At 44.1% G+C, this 15,106-nt stretch overlaps 1 protein-coding gene across 2 annotated transcripts in view; it reads right to left on the reverse strand.

Moving 5' to 3' along the window:
- The window catches only part of LOC105362274 (uncharacterized), a 28,347-nt gene that overhangs the window by 9,579 nt on the left and 3,662 nt on the right, over nucleotides 1-15,106 (reverse strand). For both annotated transcript variants that reach the window (XM_011499673.1, XM_011499674.1), the window contains exon 2: nucleotides 9,364-9,540. In XM_011499673.1, coding sequence (XP_011497975.1) covers nucleotides 9,364-9,437 — 74 coding nt within the window. In that variant the 5' untranslated portion in view covers nucleotides 9,438-9,540. The remainder of the gene's footprint in view (nucleotides 1-9,363; nucleotides 9,541-15,106) is intronic.

Here is a 15,106-nt window from a genome sequence, read left to right on the forward strand (position 1 = left end):
CAGCGCTCTCCCCCCCCCCCCTCTCCCTGCCGGGGCTCCAGCCGAGTCCTACCGGTCGCACATAGTCGAGACGTCCGCGCACTGACACCTGGCTCGCGCGCTCGCACTCCTGGTCCCGTCTTTAGCGCGCGCCCCTCGCAATCCCAGCCGATCGATCGCACTTCCGCCTCCGCCCGACGATTATCGTCGTTGTCGAAGAGGCGGCCGATCTCGCGGAGACGTCGCGCGCTACTACCAGCAGTACCGGCTCATCCTCCTTCCACGTGGTTATTTCGGTCGAGGGAACTCTTTTACGGCTTCTCCGGCTCCCCGCCCAACCGCCCCCTCCGCTTACACACAAACGCACACGCACACACTTTCTCTCTCTCTCTCTCTCTCTCTCCCTCACTCCAGCTGCCGCTCGTTCGACTCCGTCTCTTATCCGTTCTCCGCGGTTGTGGCCGCCGCTACCGCCGCCACCGCCGGCACCGCCGCCACCCCCACCGTCGTAGCCGCTGCTGTTGCTGTTGCTGCTTCTGCTGCTGCTTCTGCTGCTGCTGTTACTGCTGTTGCTGTTGCTACTACTCCTCCTCCGCCCTCCCCCTCCTCCTCCTCTTTGTATCTCAACTCTGAAAAGAATTCTTATACTTCCACATTGCCGAAGCGATACTTGGAGACGACTCGTGAGGCGGCGGCACTCGCGTACCGGCTGCTGCTCCCCAGCTGATTCGATGGGCGTCGCTCGAGGTGCTCGGCCTACGATTAATCCTACTCGCGTCTATTACCGCTTTTACCGCTAACCACGACGCGTCATGAATATTTGCCGCTTCGTTTCAAACGTCAATCGAGCCTCCTCCTCTCATTGGCGAACGCGCGCACTTCCCACCCTTCCTAACTCCCTCAGCAATTTTGAGGAATGGCCTCTCAGTGAGCAGTCACCTCGTGTCGATCATCGGCACATATCGCCATGCGCTAATGAATATTTCCCAACTGCCATCTAAATTTCTAAGTCAGATGATTAAGGCGAGCGCTCTGGAATAAACAATATCTACTAATAAGACTAATCGCGTCTCCCCACTCACGTTTCAATTCCCTTTTTCCGGCTTTAATGCGAGTGCCGCCTCGACGAGGTAGAGAAAGTGCAAGACCGAGCATTCCACATCACTCGATGCTTGTATACGGCGCATGTAACCCATTTCGCACCGATGGTGCTAAGCCCTGACCCCACACGTACGCGCGTACACGCACACGCACACGCACACGCACACGCACATACATACAGAGAGGGGAGAGAGAGAGAGAGAGAGAGAGAGAGAGAGGGAGAGAAAGAGCAGTCTTAATATACTATCGATTCGACGAGTTCTCATCAATGTTCAGTGTTAATATTTGGAGTCAATTTTCTCGATCGACGTCGTTGATTAAATGCTGCCTCCCTCCTCCCATCCCATTCCTTTGAAAGTCCGCTTAGCACGATTTCAAGGCAATTAAAGTGAGATGAAGCAACGTCTACAAACGTTACTCTTTATTGACACACGTACGTGAAATTTGGATTAATGTAAAGCTATCGCCGAGCAATGGTGAAGAAGAAAAACGTCGTATGAAATATCGAATTAATGATAATGTTATATATATATGCATAAGTTAATTAATTAATAGACGTATGTGCGCATGTGCGCGCGTTATGATTTAATTTAAGCAGAGCAATTGATAATACTAAAATTAGTGTACGAGTATAATGATGGGATATCGCAGGATTAGCTATTGCTCGTCCAACGCAAGCCCGATGCTTCGAATAAACAAAATGTCTAGTTGGATTAATTCTAATGTCGAAAGAAAAAATATAACAAAGGGGGCAGCGAGGTAAAGGAGGGAGTAGACAGTTCGATAAGCTTTGCCAGAAGTTTTGTAAGTTCTACTTTAACTGCTAATAGCTCGATGACTGTCGAAAGTATTGTATACGCGTTAAGTGAAAATTGCACGCGTCGTCACTTAACTCGATTGCTGCCAACATAAGGCTTGGAGTTGCATCTATGCACACTAAAGGCATTATAAAACGAAGAGTAGGCAAACATTTTAGGCAATAAAATTGGTGAATATGAAGGGGAGATTGAGAAGTGAAGAGGGAGGATCCTCCCTAGCATGCCCGTAATTAGAGACTATTTTTTGTCGTTGTGCATTTAAATATATTGGCACTGAAATATGGGAGGACAATCGTGATTGCTGCCCTACTTTTCGGGGTTGCAAACTAAATGTCCCGAGTAGTTTTATATACCATCGAGTGAAATAGCACGATCGAATGAAGTGGCGCACAAGGCTTGGTTTCCCTTCATCGACTAATTTCCTCATAAGCGAGGATAATTTTAAGCTTAAATCTTTATCAATATATCTTAATATCGTTTATTCGCGCGTTCTAGAAACAAATCACTACAGAGACAGAAATAGTTTATAAATAATTCGACGAATGCTAGTCTGACGGTATCTCTATCGATCTTTCCCACAGTGTATATGTTTGTTTCAATAGTTGGTTGACTTACGCGACCCGTCAACACCGGAAATACGCACACAAACAGTACGTACTAACCGACATTGACTTTTTGAATGACAGTTTTGGCATTTAAAATCCCAATAGCTTTTGAATACGAGGGACATGACATTCGCACCGTATTTTCATTTTGGTTAATCTAGCGAATTGCATTGTTTATTTATTTATTTCATTCATTATAATCCTAAAATTACATGTAATGTTACTATGGTTTATTTATGTTTCCGCAAACGAGTGTAAAGCAAAATCAAAACCTGCGGATAATCTTTAGCATGTGTTTACATTTTAATAAAAACGATTTGTAAGTTACGTGCTTAAAGTTGGCCAAGGCGTCATTTTTTATTCGATGAAATTTTTTTACCGCAAGCTACGAATTCTCAAACTTTAGTAGCATACGAAATACCATGTAATGTCCAAATGACGTTCGACACAGTACGATAATAAAATTAATAAGATTCTTATTTTCTTCCCTCGAAAGTTTAGAAAATTCATTCAACAAACTCCGACGTATTATAATACGTTTTGGCAGATTTATTGACATTTAAATTGCGAGTTAAATTTTAATTATGAGTGCGAAATATAAAAGCTAAAAATAGAGAGAACAGTATAAATTAGTTTTAATAGCTCAATGAGAACATATAGACTAATAAATACCTTATTATATCATCTAAAAAGCAGAGTCAATTGCATCTTAATATTGTCGTGTTGGACGTGATAACATTTAATACGCAATCGAAATTTATTCTCAAGTAATAAATCAATCGAGCGAGCTTTCGAAGAAAGCTTTCGGAGGCTTCGAACTTCTAACCTATCAAACTACACAAGATCCTCGTGTAGGACGATTTTAGAAGATGTCCATGTATCAACTCAATTAACAGATTATTTCACTGGTCGGGGAGATTTAACGGCGCGTGGCACGTTGGAGAGCACATTAGCATTCTTTATCGAGATGAACTTTTATTAGTTCACCATCCAATGATCAATGCCGATGAGCCTATTGCATTGCCCGAACACTGGAAGTGGAAAAGCGTAAGGGGAAATTAGAGCGATATAATGGTTACCGGATATTTGTGAGAGTGTAAAGATCGATTGTCGAGGGAATTTAAAGTGAAAAGTGACCTTCGTCGCCAAAATAGTTTATAAAAATGACTGATCGAGGAGAATAGAAGGCTCATCAGAGAGGATAGAGAGGTTTTATTCGCTAAGGACGGAAGAGTAAACACGTCATGGTATTGTAAAAGCGTCGATAAGCTGTACGCGCAGCTCGTAATAATGAAAGAAGTCGTCGGTGCATTTCTTTGTTAAATGTCCGCGGGCGGAGGAGTAGCGGCAGGCAATATTTTCCCGTCTACCGCATACACTGCGTTTTCAGAAAAGTCGAATGATTGGGTGACCGAGGGTCGGGCGGGGAGTTGGTAAGACGCTCGTCTCGGATTCTCACAAGAACCGTCGCGCACCCATAGAGGAGGAGGAGGAGGAGGAGGAGGAGGAGAGTGTGTGAGAGAGAGAGAGAGAGAGAGAGAGAGAGAGAGATAGCGAGGCAAAGTCTCGCGAACCGCCCGATATCGATTCCTAGATGTTTCTTCATCGTCGAGCTCGCACGTATCCACGTACTTCCATTGGACGAATTATTGCCGTTAATGGGCACGAGAGTCGCACGAATCTCGTAAGAAGCACTTACGTCATGTGACGGGGCCCAATCGTTAAATGCTCGCCGTCCAGGCGAAAATCTTCGCGACACTTTCGTCGTTCGCCACCTTGCATCGACGCACGTGCCTCGCGACTGGTGGGGGGGGGGGACACGGGACTTCTCAGCTATTGCGAAAGATCGACTTGTTCTCGTTTACTGGAAAGAGGATTGTAGAGTCGATGCGAATGAAGCGGTATTCACCGAAGGCTAGAGAACTTTTTTTTTTCCATCTTGCTCGCTGGCCACTCTCACCTCGTCTTCGGCATACGAGATTATCGACTGCGCGGTACCATTGTTTTTCATTAGAATCCATTGTTTGTCGGCTGCATTGTGTGAAAAAAACAACAACAATGTCGCTACTTCGATTAGGGTTGTTTTATATATTTATATTTGCAATGAAGGTGGTTGTGACTCGGCACATTGTTTACAATATCTTGACAGCGTTATCGAGCAGCATTTTTTATCGTCCGATGGCCGGACGAGTGTCGACTGCAAGCGAGCGAGAGAGGCGAGAAAGGGATGATTCGATGTTTCCTGAGATAGTCGGATCGGCTATTGCAGCCTCTAGATGTTGGGGTAGGTTATCCCTATAGCGATAAATGTAGGTCACGGCTGCTGTATTTCCGTATGCGCGCGGCTGTTCCGGTCGATAATTCTATCGATGGAAAATGTCTTGCGCTAAAATTAGACTCCGGGGAAAAATCCGCTCTTTCGCGAGCGACTTGGAGAGGCCGAACGATTAAAGAATCGAAGTGGGAGAACCAGGCAATATTAAACCGCGATATTTACCAGTCGCTGGGGCCTCGAAAAATCTATATATAAATTTTATTATGGCATCGGCGTGGAGTTAAGAGCGGAGTTTTTAGAAGGACGTCGTAGAGTTACGTCGCCGCCAAGACTCAAAAGTTAACCAACTCTGGTTGCAAAACCAAGCGAATTGACGAACTGGCAACACGTAGAGTATGCGATGCAGTTGGTGGGACCGAGCGAAGGGCAATAGACGTTGAGTGGCAGAGCGCGAGGGTGCGTTAAGGCAAATTAACCTCGTTGTTTGCAAGTAACGGACGTGGTCGCAGAGGCGCTGGCAGAACGATCCAAATAGTAGTTCGTTCGGTCAATAGAGCATAGAGACAGCGGGCATTTTTCTCGGACCGTGATCATTTTTTCAAGACATTTTTTCTACAGTCACGACTCGATGAGGGTAACTCGATGAGTGACAAGCACACTGTAATCTAACCACCGCTAATAACATTTTGAAATTCTTGCGAATCTCATTGTACTCCGACGTTAAAACAGCTCAACTGGTAGCGAATATTTTTGAGCGGGTTTGTTTCCATGACAATTTTAATTGGGATGCGAATAATCAATTACACGTACAACGAAAAGACACGAGATTAATTATATCTGTACTTTTTTACAATATATATATATATATATATATATATGTAATTATGGAACTTTTGTCAAGATCCGAAAGATTTTACGAGCTCGCAGTCGGATTTTAATGTCGCTTATATTGCACGTATTAATGAATAACGAGACCTAGTTTCCATTACTTGCTTGTACCACCCATAGTACGTGAAATGTATGCGCGCGAGCGTACCCGCATATTGAACTCGCCGCCATACATCTGATTATCAATTAAAAAACAAACCAAAAAAGTAAATAAATAAAAAAAAAAATTTTTTTTAAACTCGAATTTATAATTATAATATCAAGAATACACTCGGGACTAATTAGGTATCGCTCAGTAAGCTCGAGGAGGAGCGTGAGTAGCTCTTCGGGGATCCAGGGCGCTGATTAATATCGGGATCGCTTGAATACAAAGCCGATACAAAAATAACAGCCAATACTCGATGCACTTGCCGGCGTTGCTTCGTTCGTTTAAATCAATCAGGCACGCCTTCACTATAGCTTCGAAACCGTAAAAAAGGTCCACTTGATTAGCCGTGGCTTTCGTAATCACTGCTTTGCAAGCTCGACGTGATTTACCCCCTCCCCCCTCTCATCGTTCCCATACAACCATATCATTCTCATACTTCCTTACTCTCTCTCTCTCTCTCTCTCTCTCTTTCTCACACACACACATACACACACACGCGCGCGCGCGCGCGCACACTCACTCACTCTCTCTCTCTCTCTCTCTCTCTCTCTCTCTCTCTCTCTCTCTTTGTAGTTGTCGATAACGCGCTCCGCTGCATCTCAGGAAACGGCGCGACTGCGAAGGAGCCGGTGCACTCGCGTGCGAGGCGCAAATCGAGTCCACTGGCCCCGATCACGCAGCCCAGGTCACGATACCAGCGAACCGCCCCCGCGGACTATCATTGACGGCGTCCCGGTCGTCGGCCCTCGTCAGCGGCGTCTACTCCCGGCGAGGAGGCGGTGGGCCGCTTGCGCAAGCGCTGGCCCCGCGCCTCGGTAGGTGGCTTACATCGTGGCCGGAGCCCCCGGGGGCCAACTGGGTCATCCTCGAGAGAGCCTCGCCGCGGTGACGACTCTCGGTACTGAGCGAACGTCGGTGCGCGGCCGACGGCGCGACTGCCAAGGCGTCGCGGCACTTCGCAGCTTTCGCCCGTCAGCGGCGCCTCCGTCGCTCGCCCACGCTATATCTGCCCTCTATATCGATCCGACATCTAGCCGGGCCTCCTCCCCTGCCCTACTCAACCCCGTGGATGGCGTCGCGACGCCGCTTCCGGCGGCGACACCCCCAGGATCGCCCGCAACCTCGGGCCTCTCTGCCCCGACCGCGCTCATTCATTTTTCTTTTCATTCTCGGCTCTTTGTAGCTCCGTAGCTTCGTTCACTCGCCCCCGGCCACTCTTGCGTCCAACCGAGAATGAGACGAGAGTGACCGACTGTGTGGACTACGCCGGAGGTCCGCCGTGGTCTCTCACATTACATCTGTTTGTTTAGATCACCGGTAGTCGTAGCTTGCATTGACGTTCGCTTTCCTCTCTGGCCGAAAGCCGCTTTAAATGACCCACAGTACGCTTTTTAATTGAAAACTTTCGCGTTTTAAGCTTCCTCTCTCGTAGTGACTTATCCGTAGGCTTGTTTAGCCGGCGGAATAAGAAGCCCCTCTTCACTACAGCCGAGGGAGTGAAATTTTTGCTTCTTATGTTTCAAGAAGCGCCCACGACGTGTACGTTCATCTTAATTGCGTATCAAGCTTTTTTTTTTCTTTTCTTTTTGTTTGCACAAGTAAAAGGGCTTATAGTCTGTTCGGTATTCCGTGTATATCCCTGTTGATCATCAAGTGTGCAATGAGCAATTATTGAACGCCACATGTTAATGCATAAATTTGCCGTTTCGGTATTTAAGGCCCAATAGGAGGAAGAAAAGAATCAATCTTTTCATTAGCTGTATATAGTTGTGTTTTACTCTCCACAACAATCTTTGCTACTTTACTCGATGAATTAACGTTACTTTCCTTAGCGCTTCCTCGACGCCTGAAAATACCAAGATCTGCCATCACCGGCCATCAACCAGCAAGATAATGCATTATTAACAATTATAGCACAAATAAAAGCCAAGATTAAAAGTTCGAGTTAAACAGTGCTTACACAACGTTGGCAAAATAATTCCGTCACTTTGTATTATCAGTGGAATAAGATTTTACAAATAATGTTCTTTCCAACTCGCTTATTGATCGATTGATTTTCAAGATATAACTTTTATTACTTATGGATATATCGTATGCCAATATCAGCAATCCATAATCCATTTGAGATATTACGAAAGTTCTATATATCGAGCAAATGTTATCGTTCGGTTGATTAAATCGATAATGCAATATTATTGATCTCTATTAAATGAAAGTGCTTAATTGTTTGAAAGCGTCGTAAGAATGAATTGAACAAAAAAAAAAAAAAAAAAATATAAAAATTTATTTAGCAGAAGAAGGCGGTTATTCAACCAGTGGAACTTATTCTAATGTACTAGTAACTTTCTGCTAAATGCCAAGTTAATTCTCGTAAAAGTCTTCTGCAACGAATATGTTAAATTTTACGGAATACGGACTTTATCGGCCCAAGCGGAACGTTCAAACCACGTCTTACGAATCCATCCAGCGATTATAATCGCAATCTTGTGCTCACTCAATAAGTTTGAAAATCGAGCGTCCATTCGTCCATATAACCGCCTGATCGGATCCGATAAAAATTCCCAGCTCCGGACTTCGAACGCGAGCGCGACTATAATAGTGGCGTCGGCGTCGGCGTCGGCGTCGGCGTCGGTGTCGGCGTCGGTGTCGGCGTCGGTGTCAGTGTCGTCGTCTCTGTAGGTTGCCGACGAGCTCGTCCTTCGATCGACTTCCGCCAATATTCCTCCTGCGCTCCGTGATTGCGGCTCCCAGTAAAGGGCCACGGCCGTTAGTTACGCCCTCATCGATCCGATCGCCTCCCATTCAATCAACCTCGTATTTTGCTTTCATTTCCATTCTCCCGGCTCTCTCGACTCTCCCGACGCTCTCCTCGTTTTTCCACTTTTACTCCCGATCTCAAGCATACGTGCCGTGATTCCCTACGTAATGACAATGGCGGCGCGACGTCAAGCAGCGAAAGCCGGGCCGAGAGTCCGGGCCGCTTGGATTTGCGCTCCGACGTCAGCCCTAAAAGAAACGATCTTCCGGCAACGTAACATCCTGCCTGGTGACGTGACAGAGTCCCGCAAACCACTTAAGCCGAACTTGTCGCGCGCTCTTCTCTTTTCATGCAGCGCGAGCGTTTAAGCGCTCTAGAACATCCGGATTTTATACTCGACACACTACGCTCGCACGTAGCCGCCACGGCAAATAGCACTTTTACCCGAGACTACCAATCTCCGAAGACACGCTTCGAGCAACACCCGCAGCAACTTCTCTATTTGATCGCCCGCATCCTTTATAATCCTCTCTTCCCATCACCACGGGAAAATAATTCAATCGCACAAGGACTCGACGGAAGCTCGACGGTTGAAACAATTGCATTCCACGTAGACGCTCACGCTTAGGCGCAAAATTCCTCGTCAACGTCACGAATTGGTTACAAAGTAATGAATACCGGGACTTGGGCGTCTCTAGTGCCATTACACTTCGCCCAGGTCCCCTCGTTGGGCAAAAAGAAAAAAAAATCACAGAAACAAACAAACGAATGAAATAATCCACGCGAATTACCTGATTTGTGTATGATACGTCGGCACTGTGTGATCCGTGTGGGCGGTTAAAAGTTCCGCGGGACTAGCTGCCATGATATCTATCGGAGGCCCTATCGGTTCCAGTAGAAGAACTCCGGGCGTCGACGGAAAGGGAGTGGGTCCCAATAACGATACTCGTACCTTCTCTCTGCCCTCACTGAAAATCAAAATCAAAAACAGCGAAATCAAGTCCAGTCCGCTAATTATATTTCATTCTTGTTATTGTTATTATTATTTCCTGTTTGCGTTTTTTTTTCTTCCTTTCGTTTTTCTTTATTTTTTTTTTTTTTTTTTTTTTTTTTTTTTTTTTTGCTTTTCCTTCACAACGACTCGAAGTATGTTTTGGCCCTATTATTACGATAATGGGAATGGCGTTTCCTAATGTAATCAAAGTCCGAGAGCTGAAGCAGTCGTGGGCTTGGGCGCGCGTTCGGCTCGATTATTCGCGAATCGACAGCGTCCAGCCGGCATTCCGGCTCGGGGCCGCCAACGCAAAATTCGCGAGCTCCCGGGGTCTCGTGTTATCAACGCGCCCTCGCTCGAGGCGAGCCTAACGATTTAACTTGCCGCGTTGTCACGCCACACCCCCTCGCGTGTCCCGTGCGTATATAAAAGCTCAGAGACGAGGGGCTGGGTCAAGGAGTCAACGGGGGTGTCGGGACTTTATCCCGACGGCTCGATCCTTTCAGGCACTTGTATGAACGATCACCGTACACAAGGCAATAACCACGTCCATATGCTCCTTTGTTTGTATCTCTTCGTATAAATCTTCGTAATACGAGGAGGAGGGTCACGAAGAACTGGGCCTTCTAATTTTTTTCACAAATTTACTTTGATCTCGCTCCGTCGGATATGACTTATTGCGCGTTGGCCAGAGCCGATTGTGCGAATTTTGTGGGAGCCGAATTTGCAGTTGCCCAAGTTGCGTGGGCCATGCGTGAGCCAGGCTTGCCAATCGAATGCTTAAGGATCGATTGCAATTTTGCAGTGTGAATTTCCGTTGAATTTTTTGTTTAGAGCTTAGGGTGTAATCGATCAGGGCGGCTCGGGAATACGCTGTAAATCACTCGCTCCGCGACCATTTAAGGCTGATGAAGAAAACGTTTTGAAATTTGAGTCGGCCTCTTTCATAATTTACAATCATTTACGACTCGTCGTCGCCCGACGCTGCCTCGACATCTAAAAGCAATTAAGAACGTCGTAATCTAAATCGCGGCAATCTCAGTCGCAGACACCGTTTGCAAGTCTTCGGATCGTTGCTCCTTCGTCTCGCGCACACCGCCCACGTGCACGTACACGTGTACGCAAACGTATAGGTCGAGTGTCGCGCGAGACGGGCACGTGTGATGGTGTGGGTGTGGGTGTGGGTGTGGGTGTGGGTGTTGGTGAGGGGGTTAGGTAAGGTAAGGGGTAAGGTGTGTGTGTGTGTGTGCGCGTGGTGGGGGGGGGGGGGTGTAACACGCTAAAAATGATTATTTTTTTCGTAATTTGTGTTTTTATGGAATTAGTTGGACTGGGAAGATATATTAATGCACGAGGGATTTCTTTATGGGATTTGTAACTTTCCTATTACGATGATGCTTTTCGTTTTCTGCGCATACTTTGCCTTACACGTATTTTCGACATCGTCGACACAGTCTGTTCATGATATTTATTCAAAAACGCTGGCTTTCCGTTTAAACGCGCGGATTCTTCATCTATGACATCTACGTTGATTTAAATGGCCAATGGAAAATAATTAAGAGATAAGTAAATGGAGAACGTAAAATTGACGGAGTCGTTAAAACACACGAGAGCACTGTCGTGCTCGTACGTTCATCAATTTATTGTGTCACCTAAACGTGTTTCGTTAAAACAACACTCGATAACGTAAATTATGCAGTGCAAGGTAAATTCGCATAAAGCATAACGGATTTAGCGAGTTTACGTTAGCATTGATTATGTTATTGCTGTTGTCGATTGTCGCCCAAGTTTCGATACATTCTGTTATCCGACTAATCCTACGCCAGGAAGAAACCTCTAAAGAAATGAATTAACGCGATTATTAACTAATTTGATAAAATGTCCATAATGAGGAATATTGGGCGTATTATTGTAAAAGCAGCAAGTCTTTCGGTCAGATAATTTTTAGAAATTCACTCGTCTTCGCTAAGACGAGTTTCGCATTCTTAAGGGGAAATGTCTTTGCCATCTTAATGGATTTCCGATGTCGTAAAGACATGCTTGGCATAATGAGCGGAATAAATTTCTAGATTACACGTAAGCAAATTTTTCGAGAAACGACCATTCGTCTATGGCCATTGCATGAAAACCGCTTTTTATTTGCTTACTTGTTTGTTTTATTTAATGTCTTTATCCACAAACGTCCCTCTCATTGTTATTACAGAGAAAATGAGTAACGTAAGAGACGCTGTATTTGCTTCGTTTACCGAAGCGGCATTTAAGCATCATCGTTTAAGAAAATTCATTTAATTGACAGAGCGGTTAACTCCTATCTTGTCGAAACTCGTCCCTCTGACAAGGCACGTTCTGGCCATTTATGTTGACAACTATTTAACATCATGGGCAGTGATAGCGTCAGTGCGCATATCTAATGCCTTGTACATATCGAGGGAGTAGCCCGAAAGAAGTCGGCGATCTATGGCACAGCCTGGGAAGGATTTTGTATCGGCGATTCGGCAATTTAAGTGCGAGACGAGAAGGGACGTAAATACACGACGTATCGAGCCATATGAACAGCACTTTCAGCTCGACCCGTAGTCGTCCGCCTGTCAGCATTAAAGTTTTTAACCTTGAATGACGTTTGGGAAAAAGTCATTTCATGTCCGCGGTTTCATGCACTCATACATGACAAAAGCGAGCGCGAGTCGTTTTTTTTTTTTTTAATTTTTTTTGTTTGTTTGTTGAGAGAAGCGCGAATAATCGCGGCTAATTGTCGCTCGAGCGCCACGGAAAGGCCGAGAGGAAAAAGCCTTGTTCGAGCGGATGAACAAAATCGACAAATTTTCGTGCGCTACGTAGTTAAGGTTTAAATCAGATGCGTGCACAGCTGTTATTGAGTGATGAAGGGAGTGACGTCACGCGGCTAAAAGAGAGCCAGACCGAGCGGAGAAAAAGGGCGAGGGTCCGCGTGAGTTGGACCGCGTCGTCCCCTAACCCCCACCCATCCAAAGCCCCATGGAGCTTTTTACTTTGACTTGGAGGCAGCAGCTCGTGGCCACGCGCACGCCCGACTCCCGGATTGTGCCCAGCCAACCTTTGGACTGACTCGCGTCCTTCAGGAGCGAGAGGCCGAATAAGCATCGTAATGTAGATCGGCAGAGAGAATAGTTCCGACGCATACACGAAGCGAAAGAGTCACGCGATAAGGTAGGAGCGAAATTAGCGTGTGCGACTAAAGACATTATCCACACGTACTGGTCGTGACGCGCGTACGTGGATACCCGCGGCATAAGTCGATAAGGTCGAACGTTCCGTATTATTTGTCGGGTATTGCGCTCCCGAGTGGCGGTACGAATCGCACGCGTAAAGTGCTCACAGTTTAAATAAGATTGCGGGAACGGAAGGCTGAAAAGTTTCGTCCTTTGACGACGATTGCACAACGTTGTCGTACGTTCACCCCTCTCTGACATATTCGCAATATCTGTGTAACGGGGGATGGATGGTGGGGGATGGGGTCGAGGACTGGATCAGCATCACGAGCGTTAGGCGCACAAAATAGATAGATAGACATGACGAAATGGCCCCTGACGTATCTGAATTGCTCTTTACGCCTTTAATAAGCTGTACAGTTTGTACACAAAAGTTTTATTTATTTTTTAGCAGCCGTATTATCGCGCGATGCAATTAATTTTCCAGCGCTACGTTGGCGACTGCGTTCTATAAAGGAATTATTGTCTGCTGAAATGAAATTTTATCAATTACCGCATAACCGATACGCTCGTTTTTACAAGGGAGAATGGAATGAGTCGAGCGAGCGCGTAGGAATTTTGTCTAACCTCCTCGTGTAATGCACATTTTTTAGATTAGCCATAAATCGAGGAAATGATTATTTGTTATTGATTAATCGGTATTTTAATCGCCCGAACATTAAATTGAAGATAATGTTTAAAAATAGCTTTGAGATGTTATTTATGTTAAAAAAGAAACTCGCACGAGGCTGAAAAATTCCATGTAATATATAGTAGAGGCAGCCTCGATAAAAGTTCGAGGGGGCACTTTACTTAGTTGAATTTAAACTTTTAAAAATACACTTTTCTCTCCATGGTAGTAGGCTAATACGCGGTACAGCGAAAAATTACGTTTATGTTTATTTAGATAATTTCTTATCAAATATTTAGAATAATTCGTTTATAATGATTATGCGCGTTCGAGCTACGTTTAAATATTTGCTTAAATTCCATACATTTCTCTTTAATACAAAATAAGGTATTTTGATTTTTTTTTTCTTTTACTTTTATCGTTCTTCTAATAATACCAAGATAACATAACTTTTTATGCTTTCTTGCAATGTCATTGGGTATAAGTAATTTGATGAATTTTATGAATTTTTGAACTCTTAGTTCACTTTTTCGAGAGAGGATTTTTTTTTCTTTTCCTTTCCTTTCCGGTTTTTTTTTTTTTTTTTTTTATCGTACTTTATAACATTAGAATTAATTTAAATAATATATAAACGGGCTAATTAATAAGTTGCAGCTGTATCGTGTTAAGAAAAATTTAATTTTTTGTTGTTTTTATTCTTCTCATTTTACCTACTTTACATATATTCCAAGGACGAAGCATCAAATTGTTTTTTAACGTTTAATTCGCTTAAGCACGCCCCTGACAAATAGACTCGAACGCCAATAAAACATAATACATTTACGTACTGCTGAAAGTAAAAATAGATTTAACATCATTGCGTTTGAGTTATTAAATGTTTTTAATGACTTTGAAACTTTGAAATTTGGCAAACGTTTAGACTCATATTTTATAAACATTATTTTATAAAATATTTTACGTTAAAATAACTTAGAATACGTTAAAATTATTAAAATTTCAATCCGGAAGAACTTTGATAAGCGATAAGTGTGCGTTAAAATTATTCGCAAATTTGATTAAATTAAAAAAAAAAAAACAACAACAGAAAAAACAGAGAAAACAGAAAAAAAATGAAAAAAAAAACAAAATGACAAAAAATATGAACGTAAAAGAAATAAGTAATTCATATATATGCATGTGTGCACCAAGTAGGTGTGTATATAAATTTAAATTTATCATCGAACTACTTGCTGTGACGTAACGCCACCTATCGTCTGTCCTTTACACTCAACACTCTTGCGCATTCGCTATGTAAGTGGTTATAGCCTTAGCCTTATAATATATAATTGATATTTATTAATTTTGAAAGCCGCTGTATCATTATCTTTTAATTGAATGTTTATTTATGCATATATATGCGAATATATCAAATGCGCTAAGTGTCTGTCACGGCTTGTTAATAAAGACGCGCGAGATTGAATGTGAAAAAGAAATTGATATGATAATTGCCGCGTGTGTACACTGTCATTGAATACGTTTTTGTCGTACGTATGCAGATAAGCGAGATAACGAAGGTGCGGTTGATTGTTAATCTATCCGATTCAACCGTGACCCAGTAAAAGACAATTCCGGACATGCGCAGGAAAAGCTACGCTCGTCACTCGGGAGGAATGTTGGAAAAATATATAATCCAAAGGATCGAG

The sequence above is a fragment of the Ceratosolen solmsi genome, unplaced genomic scaffold, assembly GCF_000503995.2.
Source record: "Ceratosolen solmsi marchali unplaced genomic scaffold, CerSol_1.0 scaffold35, whole genome shotgun sequence".
Taxonomy (NCBI): Eukaryota; Metazoa; Arthropoda; class Insecta; order Hymenoptera; family Agaonidae; genus Ceratosolen; species Ceratosolen solmsi.